This window comes from Dipodomys spectabilis, unplaced genomic scaffold (assembly GCF_019054845.1).
Source record: "Dipodomys spectabilis isolate Male_0828 unplaced genomic scaffold, ASM1905484v1 ptg000002l, whole genome shotgun sequence".
In the NCBI taxonomy this organism is placed as follows: domain Eukaryota; kingdom Metazoa; phylum Chordata; class Mammalia; order Rodentia; family Heteromyidae; genus Dipodomys; species Dipodomys spectabilis.
The window spans coordinates 38326755-38349257 of record NW_024870679.1 but is presented as its reverse complement, the minus strand read 5'-3'; the positions used below and the strand labels follow the sequence as shown (position 1 = coordinate 38349257).

The 22503-nt window shown below is 39.6% G+C and overlaps 1 protein-coding gene across 1 annotated transcript in view; it reads left to right on the top strand.

The window, feature by feature from the left end:
• Cachd1 (cache domain containing 1) overlaps positions 1–22503 on the top strand; it is a 226216-nt gene that overhangs the window by 113843 nt on the left and 89870 nt on the right. Inside the window, exon 4 of the mRNA XM_042685056.1 lies at positions 22397–22503. Within this exon, the coding sequence (XP_042540990.1) occupies positions 22397–22503 (107 nt within the window). The remainder of the gene's footprint in view (positions 1–22396) is intronic.

Sequence of the window (22503 nt, the reverse complement as noted above, 5' to 3'; positions counted from 1 at the left end):
GTTATTTAGAATAAGCCCCTAACTTTATAGAGATAAGTAATACTTAAAGAAATGTGACTTAATTTTCTATAGCTGGAAAACTCCTGGCCCTTCCTTCCCTATGTACCTTTGGGTCCTGGTGGAATTCATGTTTGGGAGTACCAACTATAGTTTGAAAACTATTTCTACCAAATCTAGGGAATTGCAAACATTTTATCATAAGCCAACTATTGAGCCATGAAGAAGGCAGTCTCATAGATTTGGTAACTTTTTTTTTTGGGTCTGGTCGTGGGGCCTGAACTCTGGGCCTGAGTGCTGTTCCTCAGCTCTTCAGCTCAAGGCTAGTGCTCTACCACTTGAGCCACAGCGCCACTTCCGGCTTTTTTCTTTTTGCTTATGTGGTGCTGAGGAATCCAACCCAGGGCCTCAGGCATGCAAGGCAAGCGCTCTACCACTGAGCCAACTTCCTAGCCCAGATTTGGTAGCTTTTTAATTTAAGAATAACAAAAAGGTCCCGCTCGTTACTATCTTTAAAATGCCTAAAGTGGACTAGGATTGTGGCTTAGTGGTAGAATGCTTGCCTAGCATTCATGAGGCTCCAGGTTTGATTCCTTGGTACCACATAAACAAAAATAAATAGAATTAATTTTTCTTAAGTAAAATAAAATGCCTAAAGGAAATGGTTTTAGATAATAAAGGATCAGTATTTGAATGACAGGGAATATTTTTATGTGTTAATCTAGTGATATTTCTACGTGGAGAGGTGGAGAGTCATATAATATTGGAAATTATGGTAGAAAGAAATCTAGAATTAGTACATGAGCTTGGTTTCTGTTTAGCTGTGTGTCTTTAATCTACTTGTTTAACATATATCTTTATGTTCAGTTTTCTTTGTGTAGACAATTGCAAAATCAATTTTCTACAGTTTTAGATTAAGTAAAAGATGCTCATATGCTTTAAAAATTATGTGAGCACCAATATCAGTATACATTTTCTCTTATAGAACAATAAATGCTTTTTTACATTATATTTTATTATCTTCAAATAGTTGTACAAGGGAGTTAACATTCAACAAATAAGTTTATAAATTACAATGCAACTTTATTAATGCCACTCATTCTCCCTCAATCCTCCCAACCCAACTCCTGCCTTCAGCTGTCTCAATTTCATAGCATATGCATTGAATGTACACTCTTGAGGTCTAGCAAGGATGGATCCAGGATAGCATTTCAGTGTTCACTTGATGCTTAACTTCCAAAGCAAGTTTTTATTTACTGTGGATTTTTGGTCCACTGTATCCAAATCTGATTTCTTCATTTATATGATAGTAAATGAGTTTGTTTTTTAAATCTAGCTTTCCCTGTCTGTGGCCTGAAGAAATTCATACTAGCTCTTCTCTTATGCAGAAGAGACAATAAGACTCATTTGGCCCAGAATCCCATCTCCATGTGATCTTGGGTACTGGATGTCTTTAAGATACCCTGTCTTCATTTCTAGAGTGGGAAAGAGAATGCTTCACTGGGTGTTGTGAACATTTCTGAGCAAATAATCTTATATGCTTAGTGAACACTGCATTTTTTTTTTTGTTAAGCTTCATCATAAAAACCCATCCTTTCTTATCACTGGAAACCAGTAGCAATGCATTTGACCAATTTACCACTAATATAGATATAAAATGAGGATCTAACTGGGTTTTGACCCCCATCCCCCAAAATATCTATTTTCCGGACAGGGAGAAAAGAAAAGATAGGATGGTCACACGTCACTAGATGTTGAATTAGACTTTTCCTCACCTCAGAGATGTTTGGCAATACTAGATGTTGAATTAGACTTTTCCTCACCTCAGAGATGTTTGGCAACACTAGATGTTGAATTAGACTTTTCCTCACCTCAGCGATGTTTGGCAATATCTGTTCGCATTTTGGGTTGGCATCCTGGAGTTTGGCTACTTGCAGTATGAGAGGCTAGAGGTGGTGTCACACATCTTCTAAAGCACAGCCTTAAGGAATTGTCTGGCTCAAAATGTCAGTTGTGCTGCAATGGAAAAATCCTGTCTTAGAAGAAGATAGGGCCTTCACAAACACCCAAGTAGGACTAGTGCTCCCAGCAGGGGGACAGGGGAGGGAGGAAGGAATCATATGAACTGTCTAGCTTCTACTGGTAGGTCTATCTATTACTTGCCCATCTTGTAATTTCTGTTGCTTTAAGGACTAACTCAATAATTGACCTTTCTCCCTAGTTTCCTATTCAACTCTTTTCCTCTCTTTATTTCTTTTTGTCCCTGAAAGAAATTAATTGTTCCCTATTATTTCTTCACATAATAATTTTGTAAACCTACATGCAGTATAGAACTGACTGTACTTACTGTAGTCATACCTTGCTGGTGGTGAGTCTGCCTCCCCTGCTGTTCTGGGAAGGAATTACACCCCTTCTAATTTTACCCTAGCACCTGGTGATTGGGTTTTATTACCATATGTAGAATCAGAATTAATTTGAATATAAGGATGAGTAAGGAAATGTGTACTCTTAAGAAATTTACAAGATATTGGAGGGGTGTGTGTGGCAAGAACTGGACGTAAGTAATAGGGCGTGATCAGAGTAGTAATGTAGTTTCCCAAATCAGAGAACTATACTAGACATATTGTATCAGAAATTATTGTATGACTGTTAGAAATAGGCATCAAAGGGCTTCGGGCATGGTACAAGTGGTAGAACATCTGCCTAGCAAGCACAAGGCCCTGAGTTGAAACGCCAAGGCTATGCCCTCCCCCCAAAAACCCTATACCAAAGGAAAGGAGATGGGAGGGGAAGGAAGAAAAAGAAAGGAAAGGGAGGAAAAGAAGGGAGAGGGAAGGGAGGGAGGGAGGGAGGGAGGGAGGGAAGGAGCCCTCTTACTTGATCTGGCCATTTGGAGGAACACTACAGCAAACTAATGAAACATAAAGTTATTGTAGCATGTAGAATAGAGAAACCTTGTTAAGTACCCTAAATTTCTAATAGAGGAGTAGGGAATTAAATTGAATCACATCTATATACTTGGAACATACACGCCAGTCATGCTTGGGAAGCTGACTTGTGAGCATAATCTACATGTTTACACGTGTATCCATTAAAGTTTGGGAGGACATACATCGAATTGGAATGAAGACAAGTGATTTCCATTTTGAATGTGCTGAGATCAGAGGTCAGGACTGAGACATCAGCCACCTGGCAAATCCAGTCGTCTGCCTTCTGGATAAGGAAACATAAAATATAGTTTGTACACCCAGGAGCTTTTCATGCAATTCAGTTTAGATCCAAGAGGCCTGCATTATACGCTAGAGGGATCACAAAGCAGATTAGCATGGATAAATATTTCTCCGGTAGAGGTGAGGCATCTGTGTCCAGTGTTGAAGATGCAACCCTCTCTCCTCATGCAGAAGTAGTTTGACAGAGCCAAGAAATGTCATCTTGTAAAACATGGGCAGTTTAGAGATAAAGCTGGGTAATCAGAAGATATATAGCCAACTTTAAAGTAAGGAGCCTTGGGTAATAAATTTATCAAAGTATATTAGATGCATAGAGAATTTAATATAAACCAATCAAATTAAAAGAAATATCTGACAGTTTACAACAAGAAGTTGCAAGCAAAAACTTACTAATTAATTAATTTTTATTTTTATTTTGGACTGGATCTGACTTAGAAAAATGTGTGCTAGAATTTTTAAAGTAAATTCTGGCCTGATGACTTTGTAGCCTTTCATTAGACAAACACACTTTTCTTAAATTATTAGAACTCCTTTTTGAATGAAGATTTTAAAAATGGAAGGGATAATACGTTATAGGGTAACCAGGTTAAAAATCCTTAGCTATCTGCCTTTGCCTCTCACCCCCCACAAAATGTCTTCATCCTCATATCCTGTCTGCATGGTACGCTGTTGAACACATTTTCCTGTATTGTAACCCCTCCACAAATGTCTACATTGAATCGCAAGACATTCATGTTGTAGTACAAAAGGCAACAACTCTCAGACTTGGAAAACAGCTGAGAGGTATGACAAAAAACAACTTAAGGGCTGGGAAGGTGGCTCAGTGGTAGAGCGCTTGCCTTGCATGCTCAAGGCCCTGGGTTCGATTCCTCAGCACCACATAAGCAAAAAGAAAAAAGCCGGAAGTGGCGCCGTGGCTCAAGTGGTAGAGCACTAGCCTTGAGCTGAAGAGCTGAGGGACAGTGCCCAGGCCCAGAATTCAGGCCCCACGACTGGACCCAAAAAAAAAACAACTTAAGCCCACTTGGTTTTGAGTCATACCTCCTTGAATCAGTTTGACCTTGAATTTGAGACTCAGTTTCACCATCTGTGAGGGTTGTTGTAGGGAAATGCTTTTACTTTGTACTTAGCCAAACGTTTTTATTGGATTATTAAGCATTTAATGTCATTTGTATCAAGAGATACTGTTTCTTTTAGCAAAAGTATAGTTTCTTTTTAATATAAACACAGCTAAATAATGAATTAAATCATTTTAAGCAAAAACATTAAATGAATTCTATGACCAAGATTCAAAAATAATATAGGTAGTAATGACTGAAGTTTATAGCCTTAAAATATAGAGGTATATCTCACAATGATAAAACAAGGCCCAAAGTTCAAATCCCAGCATCAGAGAAAGAGAGAGGCCCAAAATTGTTACAGGAGTCTTTCTAGGTTGAAATATAGTGACTCAAGAAGCAAACTCTTTAAACATTTTAAATGCCTATAGGCTGAATGCATACATTAATACTGCTTTTACAATAAATACAGGCAATTGGACTTCAGATAAAAGATCTCCACTCTTTTTTTTTTTTTTTTTTTTTTTTGGGTCCGGTCGTGGGGCCTGAACTCTGGGCCTGGGCGCTGTCCCTCAGCTCTTCAGCTCAAGGCTAGCACTCTACCACTTGAGCCACACTGCCACTTCCGGCTTTTTTCTTTTTTGCTTATGTGGTGCTGAGGAATCGAACCCAGGGCCTCAGGCATGCAAGGCAAGCGCTCTACCACTGAGCCATCTTCCCAACCCCAAGATCTTCACTCTTGATTTTGCATTTTGTCCATTCTTAGGACATCTGGGCCCTATAAACATTTCTGTTTTTAAAACTCAGCACTGGCTGAAAGCTACAATAACTATTTGTTAAGTGCCTGTGACCTTCCTATAAGCTTAACCATTGGCTTAGTTCTACATTTTGTCTCGTGGCAAGCTTTTCATTTCTGCTGATTTATAATCTGTATTTGATTTTCCTCACTAAGCCTTAACAGTGCATTTTTTTTTCTTTTTGTTGGCATATATTACTGTTAGAAAAATGCTTTTCATTGTGATCATTCTGTTCATGTTTATAATGGGTTTTGATTAAGTTCACCTCCTCTGTTACTTTCCTCAGCTCCCCCGCCCCCTCTTTTTATGATGCCAGTCCTGGGGCTTGAACTCAGGTGCTGTTCTTAAGCTTTCTTTACTCAAGGCTAGCACTCTACTACTTGGCCACAGCCTCACTTCTGACTTTTTTTGGAGATAATACTCTCACAAACATTCTTGCATGGACTTTGAACTGCAATCCTCAGATCTCAGCTTCCTAAGTATTTAGGATTATAAGTGGGAGCTACCAGCACCCCATTAGGTTCTATTATCATGCATGCATGTAAAGTACTTCCATCACCTTCACTTCCAAGCGTGCTTATTAAAATAAAAATAGTCTAGTTCTAAAGAGAGAAGTACCTTTGTAGTGATACAAGCCTGTAATCTCAGTAATGGGGAATAGGAGGCAAGAGATTATGAGTTGGCCCAGCCTGGACCACATAGTAAGACCTTGTCTCTGAGAAGTTCTATTAATAATGAACCATTGGCTAGGCTTATTTATAAAAACATCAGCCTAGCTGTACAATACACCCTGAAGGTTATACCTGCAAAGTGGCAGAAAATTGATTTTTCACATGGATTTGACATTTTCTTTCTCAGACCCATCAACTCTTAGAAGTTTTACTCAGGAGCCTTGGAAGTTAATGATCTTATGCAGGACCTTGCATAGTGATTAGGTCCTCTGTCAATGTTTATTGAAGAAATGATCCAAAGAATTAACATTCTCTACTATAGAAAAACAAATAGGTTAAGGCTTCATTTAAGACAGACTTAGTTTTCAATGGTGTAACTTAAAATAATGTAGTTTTGAGAGCAGGCGCATTTATTTATGGTGCTTTCATATTGTGTTGAGAGAACTGGAGTTTCTGGTCTCCTACAAGGGATACACAAACACTTGTTACTCCCACAGACTATATCTGGCCTGCAGGTGGGTTTTTGTTTGTTTGCTTGTTTTTGGGGGGGTGGGGGAAGGCAGGGGCGAGTGTCCCACAGATGTTCAAACGTCTTTCATATTTGTAAGCTTTTAAATCCATTACCTACATGCAAACTTTGGGAGCTTACACATTTAAAAAAAATGCAAACTTTGAGCCAGCCACCACTGGCTCACATCTGTAATCATAGCTACTCAGGAGCCTGAGATGTGAGGATCAAAGTTCAAAGCCAGCCTAAGCAGGAAAGTCATGACACTCTTTTTTTTTTTTTTTTTTTGTCGGTCGTGGGGCTTGAACTCTGGGCCTGGGCGCTGTCCCTCAGCTCTTCAGCTCAAGGCGAGCGCTCTACCACTTGAGCTACAGCGCCACTTCCGGTTTTCTGGTGGTTTATTGGAGATAGGAGTCTCACGGTCTCTCCTGCCCGGGCTGGCTTTGAACCGCGATTCTCAGATCTCAGCCTCCTGAGTAGCTAGGATTACAGGCGTGAGCCACCAGCGCCCGGCTAGTCATGACACTCTTATCTCCAATTAAGCTCCAAAAAAGCTAAAAATGGAGCTATAGCTCTAATGGTAGAGCACTTAGCCTTAAGTACAAAAGCTCAGGGATAGCACCCGGGCCTTAAATTCAAGCCCTGGGACTGGTACAAAACAAAACAAAATAATGCAAACTTTGGAGACTGAGTAGTGTGGCTTATTCGTGTAAGCATGGTTACTAGATAGAAGCTCATGATTAGAGACCAGCCTCAGCAAAAGTTAGCAGAGATCTAAAAACAAGCCAGGCATCTGGGCACTGGCGGTTCATGCTTATAATCCTAGTTACTCAGAAAGCTGAGATCTAAGGATTGCCTTTCAAAGCCAGCCCAAGCAGAAAAGTCAATGAGACTCTTATCTCTAATTAACCACTAGAAAACCAGCAGTAGTTCAGTAGCTCACATGGTAGAGCTTAGCCTTGAGCTAAAGAGCTCAGAGACAGAGCCCAGGTCACAAGTTCAAGCCCCACAACAAACAAACCAACAACAACAACAAAAACGAAGCCAGGTGCCACGGTGTGCCTCTATAATCCCAGCTACTTGGAAGGTGGAGGTAAAGTGACCACAGTCCAAGTCTGGCCAATGCATAGTTAGTCTAAGACCCTATCTGAAAAATAAAACTAAGGAAAGCTCAAGTGGTAGAGTATAAGCCCTGAATTCTTTCCTTAGCACTACAAACATTAAATAAATAAAAAAATAACAGAGTTTAGATGGTTCTTTCAAAGAATCGGCATGCCAGGCAAGGCTGGTGTCACATTTGTGCTTGCATGAAGAGCAGCTCCCCTTGGAACACTCTCCCAGTTGCTACCCATCCCAACCCACAGCCCTGGCTGTTATCACCTGCTTGGCTCATAATTGAATTTAAGTATTGAATAGACTGGACATGGAGAAAATTACCTTGTCCATGTGCTTTCCCTGCTTTGCCAACCTCTCAGCTTTGAACAGATCCAGCCCTTCAATGCTGGAGAACATGAGGCTGAGAATGTCTGTTCCTGAACCCTGACTGGCAGAGAGATGAGGCTTTATTGTATGCTGAAGCCATTGTTCAGTCAGCACCCTGCTTCCCCTAGGCTTCTATATCAATCAATCAATTTCATCTTCCACAGTACTTAATCCATTTCCTACTTAATTTCTTTCATACATGTCGCTGCTTGTTAGTATTCTTCCTTTCTATTTTTTTGGTGTCTTTATTTAATAAGGAGAGGGTAGAAGCTATACTAGGAAGATAAACTTAGACTCAAGTTCTTTTTTGCTTCTCCATAGAGGAGTCAGTGCTATTGCCATTCACTTAACAATTTTTTGTTTGAAAATCATGGAATTGGCATGCAGGCATTAGGCCTGGCCTGGTGAGCAAAGCGATCTGTGATGGAGTTGGAGTCAGTAAGCAACTTGTTTCCAAGGCTGTCTGAATTCAGACACCTACAGCTAGGAGACTTCACCTGAATAGATAATCATTCTCTCATGCCCATCAGGCAAGACTTTAAAAGCTTCACGGATTCTAAACATGAAGAAACTCTTTGGATTCCTGCTGTCTCATGGGCACCTCTGAGTTAGGAAAGTAGAATCCATCTAATTTGCTATAAGTGTTTTCTCAGGGGGTATGTCAGGAATCAGTTCTTACTACTCAACCTCTGAAGGGCATTATATTGCAGACAAATCAATTAGCTTTAGGTTCTATTGCAAGAACCCTCAGGCTCATGATGATATAGTTCTAGTAAGTTGCCACCCTCACAACTGTTTATGTCAATCAGGGTTCTTCAGAGAAACAAAACCAGTAAACTGTTTGTGCATACACCTGGAGAGAGACATGGATATTGATTTTAAGGAATTGATTTACATGATTATTGGTACAAGTCCAAAATCTGCAGGGTATCTGGAAGTTTGGAGAAGAGCTGCAGTTCAAGTTCCAGACCTGGGAGAATAGCTTCTTAAGGAGGTTCATGTTTGTTCTGCTGAGGACTTCAACTGATTAGATGAGGCCTACACACACTGAGCACTCTGCTTTACTGAAAACTCACAATTCACATACTTATCTCATCTAAAAATGACTTCACAGTGTCCAGCATAATGTGTGACTACATATCTTGGTACCATGATCAAGCCAAGTGAATACGTCAAATTAACTAGCATATTCTTAGAGAAAGGATTAAAGGTTATTGAACCATTAATGCTTCTATGAACTTTCAAACTTAGACCAGAGAGTGTCAGTTCTTATTCCCAGAACTTTCTGCTGCGTTCTCCTCCTACACTCTTTTACAAGTTAAGGCCCCGGTTAATCAAATACCTGAAAGAAGTTCCAGCCTGAATTTGAAATTATACAAATTTTTATCGTATCATTTCTGATTCTTTAAGTATCATTGATAACAGATGAGTCAAAAATAAGTTACTGGGGATTTGGTTTTCATTTTGATCATTAACATGTTGATTCATTCAGATTTCTGTAGTAGATTCTTTAGGGATTTATTATATATTTTAAAAATTAGAGATGTTTGAAAAAGGGAATGAAAGGATGAGGTGATAGTTCCATCCAGGGGACAAATAGACAATGTAGTCTGGTTTCATTTATGTAGGCAAGTAGCAAGGCAAGATCTGAACTGGACTATTGGTGCCTACTGTTTCCTGCTTTAGAAGGGAGAAGGGGGGTGGGTCACAGGTGTTTGAAGCTGATTCTGGTGAACTGTGAGCATAATGCCAACAGCAGGTAAGGTATGTTTGCACTTTGTGTGCACTCTCCTCTTATTACTGAAGTTCAAGGCCCTGTCACATTCAACTTCATGTTCAATTCCTTGCTTGAACAGGTCCTTTGTAAATATTTGTTGAATGAGTTAATACATGGTAGCACACTTGATTTTGTACTTAGTTTTGGGGACCCAGCAGTGATGATGATGGAATTTTCAAGCAGAATCAATACATACAATGATGTATCAATACATCATTTAGTGCCCTTTCAAAAGTTAATACACTCATCTGGACATGATTCCATATTCTAACCTTCTAGGACACTATTCAGCTAAGGCAAAGTGGCAAGTGAATATGAGAATGTAAAGAGTTTACAGAATACTCAGGCTTGGGAGAAAGACAGTGGAATTTCTACAGCTAGCTCTAGAATAAGAATGCTCTAGACCAGAAAATAGCAAGCAATTGAATGAGAGCAGGTAGAGACCCAGCTGGAACAGTGGATAAGGGACACACTTGGGCTGGCGGCAATCCTGGGTAACCTGGAAAGTCCATGGTGAGGTCAGTGATTTGAGAAAATTAGGACGTTGGCAAGTGAAGAATAACCATGTTGGAAAGGACGTTGCCCAAATTGATCATTACAGAGAAAAGCATGATATATTGAGGGACAGTCATAGGAAATCCAAAGACAGATGACTGGCAAGAGTGAAACACAGACAGTAAAGGCAAGGGAGTATAGAATATTTGGACCTTCGGAATAACTCCTGTTTTCACTGTATTTGATGATGGTATAATTTGGGGAGAGGAAGGGAAAAAACAAAATGTTTAAATAGGGATACAGGTGGACCCATTGCAACAAAGATGTACAAGATACTATATTGTTAAACGAACTTTACAATTTTGGGGGGTGGGGAGTGCAGTTGTGGAGGTGGGAGGGAAGGGATGGTAGGGGAAAAACAAAGGAGGAGGCAACAATGATTGATAAGAAATGTGCTCATTACCTTGCTCATGTAACTGTAATCCCTCTGTACAGTATTTTCACAATAAAAAACTTACTAAAAAATATGTGCACCGTGATAATTAGGCTTTTTAAGAGATTTGGGTCAGGAAGAAGATTTACCCTTTTTTATTTAATTTTATTTATTTATTTTTTTGTCGGTCATGGGCCTGAACTCTGGTCCTGGGCGCTGTCCCTCAGCTCTTCAGCTTAAGGCTAGCGCTCTACCACTTGAGCCACAGTGCCACTTCTGCCTTTTTCTGCTTATGTGGTGCTGAGGAATTGAACCCAGGGCCTCATGCATGCAAGACAAGCACTCTACCACTGAGCCACCTTCCCAGCCCCAAGATTTACCTTTTTGTTCCTTTAGTTTTGTTAACAATTTTATTAGCATGCATCTGTTGTACAAGAGGGTTTCATTGTGATATTTTCCTACATGTGTACAATATATCTGGACCAAACTCACCTCTTCATCTTTCCCACACCTCAACACAATTTCAACAGGTCTCCTTGTTCAATTTTCATATGTGTATAAAATATGACCATATTTTCCTTCATTCAGCCACCCCATGGGCCATCTCCACTTTTAAAATTAAGGAGGTGCCATTTAACAGTTTATGAATGCAGTGCATTTTGATCAACGTTATCCCTTCAACATTGTCACCTCTCCTTTGACCCCCCCCCCCTTACTTTTCTTAATCTTGTGGTATATACAATGAATGCTTGAGTACATTCTTTCCACTCCCTTCTCCTTTTCCTTCCCCTACTCCTCACCCCTTAGCCCTATCCTCCATCTTGCATGTACACATTTCCTGGTGATGATTTTATTGGGCTTTGACCTAGTCTTTCTAAAACATTATACTATTTGAGCTCTCCATAGAGTCTATTATACTTCAGTTAATTCATTTGTAACCACTTGCATACCATCCAACACGTTTACATCTAGATGTATAAATACTTTCTACCACAAATGAGGAAAGCCATGCAAACTTTCTGTGGGTCTAGCTTGCTTAATATAATTTTTTTCCAAGTATTTTCATTTCCTTAGGAATAATACAATGTCATCATTCTTTCTAATGGATGAGTAAAATTTCATTGTGCATATATACCACCTTTTCCTGATCCATTTGTCCATTGAGGATGAATGGATCTCCAACAGAACCTCTTTCTTCCTTCCTTCCTTCCTTCCTTCCTTCCTTCCTTCCTTCCTTCCTTCCTTCCTTCCTTCCTTCCTTCCTTCCTTCCTTCCTTCCTTCCTTCCTTCCTTCCTTCCTTCCTTGCTTGCTTGCTTGCTTGCTTGCTTGCTTGCTTGCTTGCTTGCTTTTTCTTTTTTTCTTTCTGTCAGTTGTGGGGCCTGAACTACGTGCCCAGGTGCTGTCCCTCAGCTCTTTAGCTCAAGGCTACCTCTACCACTTGAGCCACAGTGCTACTTCTGGCTTTTTCTACTTACGTGGTGCTGAGGAATTGAACCCAGGGCCTCATGCATGCAAGGCAAGCACTCTACCGCTGAACCACCTTCCCAGCAGGTCCCTAACAGAACCTTTTTCATTTTTCAGTGTATGTTAATTATGCAAAAGGGTATCACAATGGCTTTGACACATATATATTTTACCCTGATCAGTCCCTTTTATTGCTCTCTTTCCCTGTTCTCCCCTCTATTCTTTAACAGCTTTCAGTGAGTTTCCCAATGCCATCTTCATCTACAGACCCAATATAGTTCAATAAAGAAATGAGATTGTTAAAGATGGATCTAAATTTTTAATTGAGCACCCTAGAGGATGAGAATTTGCTGGCGAAGGGGGAAAAATCAGAGCAAAAGCTATTTAAGAGAAAAATGAAGTCAATATGAAGCTGCCAATTTGGATTTTGAATTGTATGTGGGCCATTCTTAGGAGGTGGTTAGTAAGAAGTTGAAAACAACCAGTAACATCATTTTATTCTTACCTCTCAAATATTTCCTCCTCATAACTCTGTGAGGCATATGAAGAGTGTCATGTTCAGGAGAGAAGGTATAGCTGACATGTGTAAGTTTATTTTTTAATATATTTTAATTGTTCCTTGGCACAGAAATTATTCTTACTTATGGAATAGAGTGTAAAGTCCTAACGCACACATACAATGTAGAATGCAATGACTTACTGGCATATCAACCACCTCAGAAATTTCTATATTTAATGTTGTATTTGTGCATCACGTAATAATGTTTCTAGCTAGAACAGTTGAGTCACATGTAAGCCACTTCTGTTTTCCTCTCAAGCCTGATTTTAAGGTAATGCACATGAGGTGTAATGTGAAGTGTTTAAAACTGTTTTCCCTTTCATTTCTTACTATTGCTATTCTTGCTTGGAATAAAACACCATGACTCAGCTCAGTGGTGTATCCTTGTGATTCCAGGCCGTCACTCTGTGTCACAAGAGCAAATAAACTGACAAATTTGGTCCCTCACCATGGAATTTAATTTTATGTCAAGTCTTGTTTCTTCCCCAGGAAGATATGTTTTGTGTTTTTATCCATAAAGTACTGTGTGGCAAATCTTACTCTTCTTAATCTTATATTTCCATCGCTAGTCCCTTTAACAAGTATTACCTGCAGGCAGACTAAATGGTACAGATACAGTCTTTACGGATATTGGTACCAGCAGGCCTTCTTTGAGCTGAGCTCAGAATTCAACAAAGATTTTGCAGAACATTTGCATTTCTGAAAACCTACTCAGTTACATCAGTTAAGGTATATAAAAAGTTACATAGGCTTGCTTACGTTTCATTGAAATTCTTAGCCCTTTACTTTGGCAAACAGCAGTTGCTTTAAATTATATTCTTCACATGATCTCTGAATAACCTGGTAGATTCAGAAATATTTCTGCCCAGCTTTTAATCCTTGCCTGCCTCTCCATTTTACAAGTAAGGAAGTAGAATTAGAGAGGTTATTGCAGAAGATGGCATTAGAATCTACGTTTCCTAATTCCAAATGAGTTGGAGCTTCTTGTTTGTTTTGCTTTGCTTCGTTTCATTAACTTTGTTGTCTTGGTGTTTGGAGAATGGATCTTTCTATGCAGCCCAGACTGGCTTTAAACACATGTTCCTCCCTCTGCTTCCCAAATGCTAAGATTAGTGTACCACTGGTGAATTTTTCTTTTAATGATAAAATACTGTGACCAGGGGTAAAATTGGGATGACTCATCTGTCCAGTGAGGTGTTCAGCTATATGTTCTTTAAAATTTCATTTTTTCCCCCAGAATGATCAAAAGTTTCTGAATCCGCTGAATATAAAGCCCTTCTACAGTGGCTACTTTATTTAGTCTAAAGCCAAGTTCCTGCAGCAATGGAACCATTTCCATGTGTACAGAGAAACAGAGATATCTACATTGGTGGGCATCTGTGTGGCTATTATTTTATTATTATTACTGTTTATAAGCAAGCACCCTCACAAAAGCCCTTGGGTCAGCTTTCTGTATTTTCCTGCTCTTTCTTCACAGACAGAAGGCTCTGGAGACCTGCCTTGTTGCCTTCATATTTAATTACCCCAGCTACATTCTATAGATCTTTACATACAGTTGGTTTGGGGCTTTCCTTTCATTTTCAAATCTATCTCTAAAAGAAACTAGCTGATGAGATCTACTAGCTTAAAAAAAACAACATTCTGTTTTAACTGAAAACCAGAAATGTTCCTATAAGCTTTGTGTGTGTGTCTTACTGTGCTAAATATCAACGTGTTTTCAAAGGCTAAGATTTAAAAACCATTCTGTCTAGGATCCTTTCTTGGAGACTTATCCACTGTGATTATGTTCAGATGTCTTTATACTCTAGTTTTATCAACTATTTAGTAATGAGTAAGTAATTCCCTTTACTGACACATCAGCCAGAAGTATTCCATGTCATATGTCCTGTTTCTTTTGCAGAGGAAGTGGGGTTTGGAAGGGCCTCTCTCCTCCTCCATACACAGTTGCCTGAAAGATGGACCTAGCTCATCTCTAAAGTCATCTGCTAACTGAGGTTCTTAGCAGTTGTCTTTGATGTTTCTATTTTACCATTCATGGTTGTCTGCTATTAACTCTACCCTCTGTGTATATGCAGGATGAGGAAAACATTTGGTTTGCAATCTCTGGTCTGTACTGTAGTATTGAGAAGATAGCCTTTAGGTTTTCCGTATTTAGGTTTGTTAGGAACTACCCTCTTCAGAGGCTGGTTCCAGGAGAGGCCTTGGAGATAAAGAAGTAAAGAGCATCTTTCCTTTCATGTCAGCCAAACAAGAAAGAAGGTACAGGATAAGTCTCTTCTGAAGATTAGCCACAGGACAAAAGTACTATGGGATACTGTAATCGTGGTCTACAGACTCCTCCAGACCACCGACCTCTGCCTGCTTTCTTTTAATTCTCCCAGATACCTCTCCTCTTCCTCTTTCATCCTTCTCCTCCTCCCTTTTCTTCTTCCTCCTCCTCTAGTCTCTTCTTCTTCCTACCTCCTCTTCCTCTTTTATCATCTTCTTCCTTCCTTCTCTACCCCTTCTTGCTCCCTCTTCCCCTCTTCTCCCCTTTTGCTGATCTTCCATTCTCTTCCCCTTTCTCCATTCTCTTCCTTTTCCTCTCTTCTACCCCTCCCCATTCCAACTTGATGGTAGATAAGGAGAAATGTTTGCTGTGCCTGTAGATCCAGTTTCTATTGGCCCTGGTTGTCACCTGTACAATTTTCCCAGCTTCTGTTTACCTATGGAAACCAGAGCCAAGGACTGTTGTGGGGAAATAGTGCAGAAGCTATGTGATTGGTTTGCATAACACTCAGACCTGAGTAAAGAGGGTGACATCCTAAGTATGCTCTGAAAGCCTCACCTTCCAAGGACATTTGTAACTAGCCCCTTGTTTCCAGTCTAGCCTGGCTGAACCCAGGAGGTTTAATCCTTATTACTGATAAGAACAAAAAGAATGTGACTTATCACTCCCATCTCTGCCTAGATAGAAGGAAAAGCCATTTCTCGAAACATGATTACATGATATTTGACAGCTTTTTCAGTTTGCCCATTAATTTAGGTGTTTGAATAAGTAAACTCAGTTGGGGAGGTTCAAGTATCATTGACTTTATAAATGTGAGGTTCCTTTTTGAAGTGATCCTATTCTTGGCCCTTTCCTCTACCATTCAAACAGAGTTTAAATATTTGCCAGTGCAGATGTTTGATTCTTATCTTAGCTCTTTCTTTGTTTAACTTTATTCTCCTGGGTGGTTAAGTGGAAGATAAGGGGGCTCTGTTTAATTCTTTTCAACTGGTGTTGCTCAAATATTTAGAGAGCCCATGCTTCCCAGAAAGAATGAGCAAGGAGGAGCCTGGTGCTATGGCCATGGGGAGATGAGTCTCCTTCTCCTCTTTCACAGTAAATCTGACATTGTCAGGCTGTTGCTAGGACAAGAGCTTCTGCCAGGTGAGAGGGTGTCTCTTCGTATCTGCAACTTTCAAGCCTCCCTCAGCTACTAGTAAGGGCTTTTAGTCCTCCATTTCTGCAGAAAATTGTGTGCTTGGTGATGCTGCAGCCCGCAGCCAGGGCCTGCTTGTGTGGTGGGGAACTCCCTTTGCTTTCAGAAGAAAGGAGATGTGTGTGTATGTGTGTGTGTGTGTGTGTGTGTATGTATGTGTATGCAGATGTATATACACATATATATGAATATATAAAACTCTTGTACTTATCTCAGCATTTTAGAAGTGATTAATAAAACAAACACACAAGGTTTTTTTTGTTGTTGTTTTTTAATAGCCCCTGCCCCATTAGCTGCTATTATATTGGCTTTTGTATATGGACTCTGAGTACTTAAGCCTTACTCTTCTAAGAAATCCACAGGGATTTGCTTTTTAAATCATTGCCTTAAAAACATATCCATGAACAATACCACATTTCACCACCGCCCTTGGAGCCCACACTGGGGGTGTGGTTTTCTGTGTGTTAAGTGATGAATTGGGCAGGCTTCCCTAGAAATGTCCAGGAAAACCCAGGATTCTGAATGATTGGCCTGGCAAGTCACCTTCTCTAGGAAATTTAAACAAAGACGAAGCAAGAGATTCAGGAAGTAAACCCCAACTCTGTGTGTGTGTGTGTGTGTGTCCATGTGTGTGCGCGCATGCACACACACGCGTGCATGCCTGTGCATCTTTAAAAAAAAGTCTTTCTCTTGCTAAACTGGGACTCCACTGAAAAGTTGATTTACACTGTGAATTGAGGCTGAATGAAATCCAATTGGAACTCACTCGAACACTGTTTTGATGTAAGATTCAAAGCTTCTGCAAATTTATTTTATCTTCTACATTTGCTGATCTCCTGCTTGTAAATCCTGTTGAAGGAGAATAAAAATGACTGCAGCCTGATGGGAATTAAATGTCTGAAGTTCAAAGCAGTTTGCACATCAGAGCGAATGTCAATCAAATGAACATCTTGCAAGGCAGGCAGGGAGTGAATTTCTCCATGGGGAAGAGATCAAAGTGGGAGTCACAGTTCTGTTTTCTCCCTCGGGATGCAGTTTCGATCAGTTGTTCATGAAAGCAAATCCAGAAGGAAGTTTCTCTCCCCCCACCCTCATCTTTTTCTTAAGGGGCTAGGAGAAATGGAGTTATTTCTCTTGAAACTGAATTTTATCTTAGGAAAATAAGTATAGAAGGCAATTTTTATCCAATATCTCTTTTTTTTTTTTAAGAGTTGAGGTCTGAAGGGGATTTAGATAGGATTTTCTACTGTCATTACTAACTTTCTAAAAGCATAAATAGAATGAAGTAAACTCAACTTCTTAAATTGAATCGCTTATTTTCTATGAAAATCTATGATTTTTTTCCCAGTTCTTGACCTTTTCATAAACCTACAGTGATTGTACTGTCTCATGCCAATATACTTCTCAAAGGAAAATCTTCAAGGTAACCCTTAAGACTAACTGAAATGTGTGCTTTTTAAATAAAATATCTTAAGCATGAACTTTTTATTTCCATATTCTCCAAATCGTGATGAGTAAAAAGCATACTGTGTTTTTGTGGTTTTGTTGCTGTTGTTGTTTTTAAATAAATTGCTTTTCTCAAAAGCACACATGTATTAATGCCTTCCTGTCTTATATGTCTTCCTGCCTTTGACTAGGCAACCATTCTGCCAGGGACAGGAAATGGCTAGTGTAGCAAGGATGGCTAGTCACGTTTTGCTCCTGTTTGGGAGTCCGGTAAATCCAGAGTCCAGACAGAACAGCAGGCATTGACATGTTGAGTAGAGAGTTAAAGATATTCCCTCCCATTTATTACTGCTTCTAGCAATTACTTCTCCCAGTCTGGCTGGTCCACCTGCCCTGGGCATACTATCCCTTCTTTATCTCTTAAGCCCCATGTTGATACCAACTTCCTTACTTGGCTCATACATGGGTGGCAGGAGTGGTGAGAAAAGCATCAGAGTGGGCTTATTTCCAAGCTTTCCACTTGAACTTGGCAGATGGGGGTGCATGCTCCATCTCGGACATGTAGTACATGTGAGAGAACTCTAAAGCAATCCAAATTGTTGTGAGATAAAAGTTAGCTGTTTGATAAATTCTAGGAAATATAAATGCCCAGAGATTTCTGGCGACTTAGCTTTCTGTTTTCAATAAATTTTAATGTTAAAGTTTTTATTGATGCTATTGTTTGGTACCTGAACTCTGACAGATAGACACTGAAACTTAATCATTAGGATGATCATATTAGGAGATAAGACCTTTTGGATTAGGGCCCTTACAAAAGAGGCCCTGGAGGGCTGCCTTGCTCCCCCTTTCATTGACAACACAAGATGCAGAACCCATGTCTTGTGGGCCCTCAGTTGCCACTTAGATCATGGACTATCTATCTTCCACAACTGTGAGAAACACATTTTTATCTTTTTCTCTTTTTGTCAGCAATGAGGCTTGAATTCAGGGCCTGGGCTCTGTCCCTGACCTCTTTTGCTCCAGGCTAACACTCTACCACTTAAAGTCACAGCTCCACTTGGTTTTCTGGTGGTTAGTTGGAGATAAGAGTCTCACAGACTTTCTTGCCCAGTCTGGCTTTGAATCAAGATCCTCAGATCCCAGCCTCCCAAGTAGCTAAGATTACACAAGTGGGCCACGAGAGGCTGAGAAATACATTTCTAGTGTTGATGAGCCACCTAGTTGATGGTGTTTTGTATTCTGTTGTTACAAGTAGAACCTACAGCCAATCTATGGATGGATATTGTGTCAAGCCTGATTATACAGCAACAAGAAAAAAAATAGATAACAATATAGGCGTGTGATTAAGAAAGCTCATGTGTCCAGGCTCTGAGTTCAAGATGTAGGAATGGCACAAAAGTATTTTTTTGAAGAGGAAGGACTCATTCTTGGCTGAACGGACAGTAGAAATTTGAGGGAGGAGGATGGGTTAAAGAAGGAATATAGCAGACACTGGAGACTGGCTTAGTTGAGGTTCCACAGAAAAACACATTTTAAGGGCCCGGTGTGGTTGGGAGGTGGTGGGAAGAGAAGGGCAGGTTGATCATTGATGATATACTACCTTGTGAAACCTTTTCGTGCCTAACCAATGTTTACTAAGCACCTACTTTGTTAATGAGTTACTTTCATTTTGTCGTTATAAAGATGCCTTCTTTAATGCCCTTGGCAATGATCTTCTCTGTGTAGAAAATAAGAACCTATATTAATAGTTCCTTGGTGTCTTCCTAGTTCCTGGGAGCCAGCTTTTATTTCACAAAAATATGAGGAATCCTTACATCCTCAGCACTGTACTTCAGTCTTCAAAAGATGAAGGCTGTGAGTTCCCCATCCAGGTAGACAAGGGCTGGCTTTGAACCTACCTTTTCTTGGACAGATTTGTCAGTTTTCATCCTAGTTACCCTTTTCAACAAGCTTTTCTATGTATGTGTAACAGAGTAACAGTATAGCATTAGCAAAGCCAAGCAGTGTATCCTTTATCCACCCAAAAATGTTGATTGATAGGTTCTAGTCTCTCATAGGTCGTTGACTTGCTATATGGTCTTGTGAAATGGGTAGGTAATTAAGAGGCTCACAATTTGGATAGGAAAGTCTACCTGTAAATGGTAGCCACGCCTAAGAATGCCCTCTGTCCTTGGACTTTTAGAGGCATTCTGGGATGTACCAGTGCTCATCAGAAAGCTGTTCTCCTTCATCATAACTTGTCAAAATCAGATTCCTGAGCCTCACCCCTACTTTACTACATCACACACTTTAAGGGTGGACCCCAGGTGCATGCACATTCCAGCATGCATATCAAGGCTTTCTGGTGTAGCTTGGCTCTCAGTATTTCATAACTATTCAAATCAGTTATAGTCTTTAGCTGCTAAGACATCTGAAGCTTTGAAGAGAAGCCCAGAACAGGAATAGGCACCATGGATATTCATGAAAGACCAGTTAATGTGAGCACCTATTTTTGACAAGAACAATAGTAAACATTTATATTATGGTGAGTGACATTAACCAGATACTGTGTCTCCCTTCTTGGGACTTTTACCTACCCATTCATGGAACCTGATCCACAAAAGTCCATCCATCAAAGATACACAAATGTCCCAGGCAATAGAGGCTCATACCTGTAATCATAGCTACTTGGGAGGTTGAATTCAGGAGGATCAGAATTCCAGGCTAGACCTAACAGAAAAGTCTGAAAAACTCCATTGCAGTGGAATAAGATGGGCATGGTGGGGGGATGGGGGAGGGGAGCATGAGAAGGGATGAGAAGGGGAAACAAAGGAGGAGGCAACAATGCTTGATAAGAAATGTACTTATTATCTTGCCCATGTAATTGTAACCCCTCTGTACAGTATTTTCACACAAAAAAATAACTCACACACAAAAAAGATGGGCATGGTGGTAAACACTTGTCATCCAACTACAGCAGGAAGCCCAAGAATATACAAGAAAAGAACCAAGCATAGTAACAAACACTTGTAATTCTAGCATTCAGGAGGTGAAAACAGAAAAATCAAGAGCTCAAAGCCAGCCTACCCTACACAGCACGTTCCAAGCAAAACTGGATTACATAGCAAGACCCTACCTCAATAAAATTAATTAAGATGCTTTTAAAAAAACATAAATAGAACCATATCAATGGCATATGTTTTGAGACGATAGAAGGCACACATGATAGAGACTTGAAAAGCCAGCCACAGCTGGTCTTCATGAGGAAGCAGACTTCAGTTGTTTAATACAGTAACCCTTTGCCATGATTCACTTAAGATTCAATAAAACAGGAAATTTAGTGTTTCTGTTACATGTATTTCAAATGTTCAGTAGACACACGCAGCTATAATATTGGACTGAACAAATGCCATCAACATCATTGGAGAAACTTTTACCTTTGACTTCCCTGGTCAAACAAATCTAGAAGCCTCCTGCTTTAAAAATTAAGTTTTATAGTAACAGCCACACTTCATCTCTTACATGCCCTCAGTGGCTGCTGTGCTATAATGACAGCGTGGAGTCATTCCACTAGAACATGTAGCCCACAAACCCTAAAACATTTATGATCTGTTTTCATATCATATAAGTGTTTGTGAGGAAATAGACTGTGTGGCTGGCTACATGTAGAAAGAAGGGTGATGTTACATGCACACTGGACAGCTGCTTCTGTATTACCTCTTCTATGTCTCCCCATCTGTGGCTTTAAGACAGCAATCTTCTCGTCTAGACAAATTGGAGCAGGCCCAAGGGAGAGCAGCTATATTGGTGAAGCAACTATGTCCTCTGAGGCACTGTTGACATTGTTGATGTAATTCTGCACTGGGCTAGAAGCTAGAAGAAAGGGCTCCTAACACCCAGTACCTCCTTCCTGGTGGTTGATATGTACTCCAACAGATTGTTTAACTTGTACTGTTGAAACTCACACCATATGAAGACCTCACCCACTTGTTTATGCAATCATTTCAGCTCAGTAGTTCTTACATTTTATGATATGTAACCAACAAATAATCAAAGGACCCAACGGACGTTTCTCCTAGGTTATACGTTAATAGAATTTTATTAATGACGTTAGCCTTAAAAAAATCTATTATCAGTTGAGCTTGAGTATATCTTAGAAACTTCAAGAGTTCTTCTCAGTATCTGAAATCCTAAGTAGATCACATGGAAGTTTTTTTTTTTTTTTAAATCCTTCTATTTTGAACTAGATACAAATAAAACAGTCCTAAAGACTATATGTAAAAATGTGTGATTAGCAACCATCTAGAGTACTAGCATTGTATGGCTACAGGCCTAGTCCTGGATTCGATCACCAGCACATTAAGTAATTATTTAGTTAATCATTAATTCCTGACTCTACTATCAGCTCCACACCTGCTAAATTATAACAGTCACAATATATGCCATATTCCACAAGAGGTACTACATACATTATTTCTAATTTTTTTGGCAGCTTCAGAAAGTTTTATTATCTTCTCAGATAAGAAAGCAGAGGCTCAAAGTTAACATGTTTCTCAGGGTCCCACATTTAGTGGTAACAGAGCAGAGGCTCCAGTCAGACCATGTTACTCCCAACATTTTTTCCCTTCCACCACTGTCCATTTTTATACTTCAGTTATTAATTTTTCACATAGGATAACTGAAAGAATTAGCACTCAAGTGTGAATTTTTCTAAGTCTAGTTTGTATTTTGTTTTCTTTGTGATTTTTAATCAATAATAGTAACTTAAGTTCCTTTTTAAAAAGTGGTTTTAAAAAATCAGTTGTTTTTTGTACTTCTTAGCATTTAACTCAATTTCTAAATCTTCTAGATTTGAGTGTTATTTTTCCCCATATTCTGATTTTTTTTTAATAACTGTGCATTCAATGTAAAGTCATTACTATTTATGGGCTGACCTATTTGCACACATTATGAACTATTATTTTTGTGTTGATTGGCTTTTCTGGGTCAGATAATGACAAAGTAGGCATTTTTTAATCTTCTTCTATTGTTTCAGATTTGATGGGAACTTTAACACAAATGTATCCAGAACAATTAGTTGTGATCGACTTTCTACTACTGTTAATAGCCGAGCCTTCAATCCAGGACGAGATTTAAATTCAG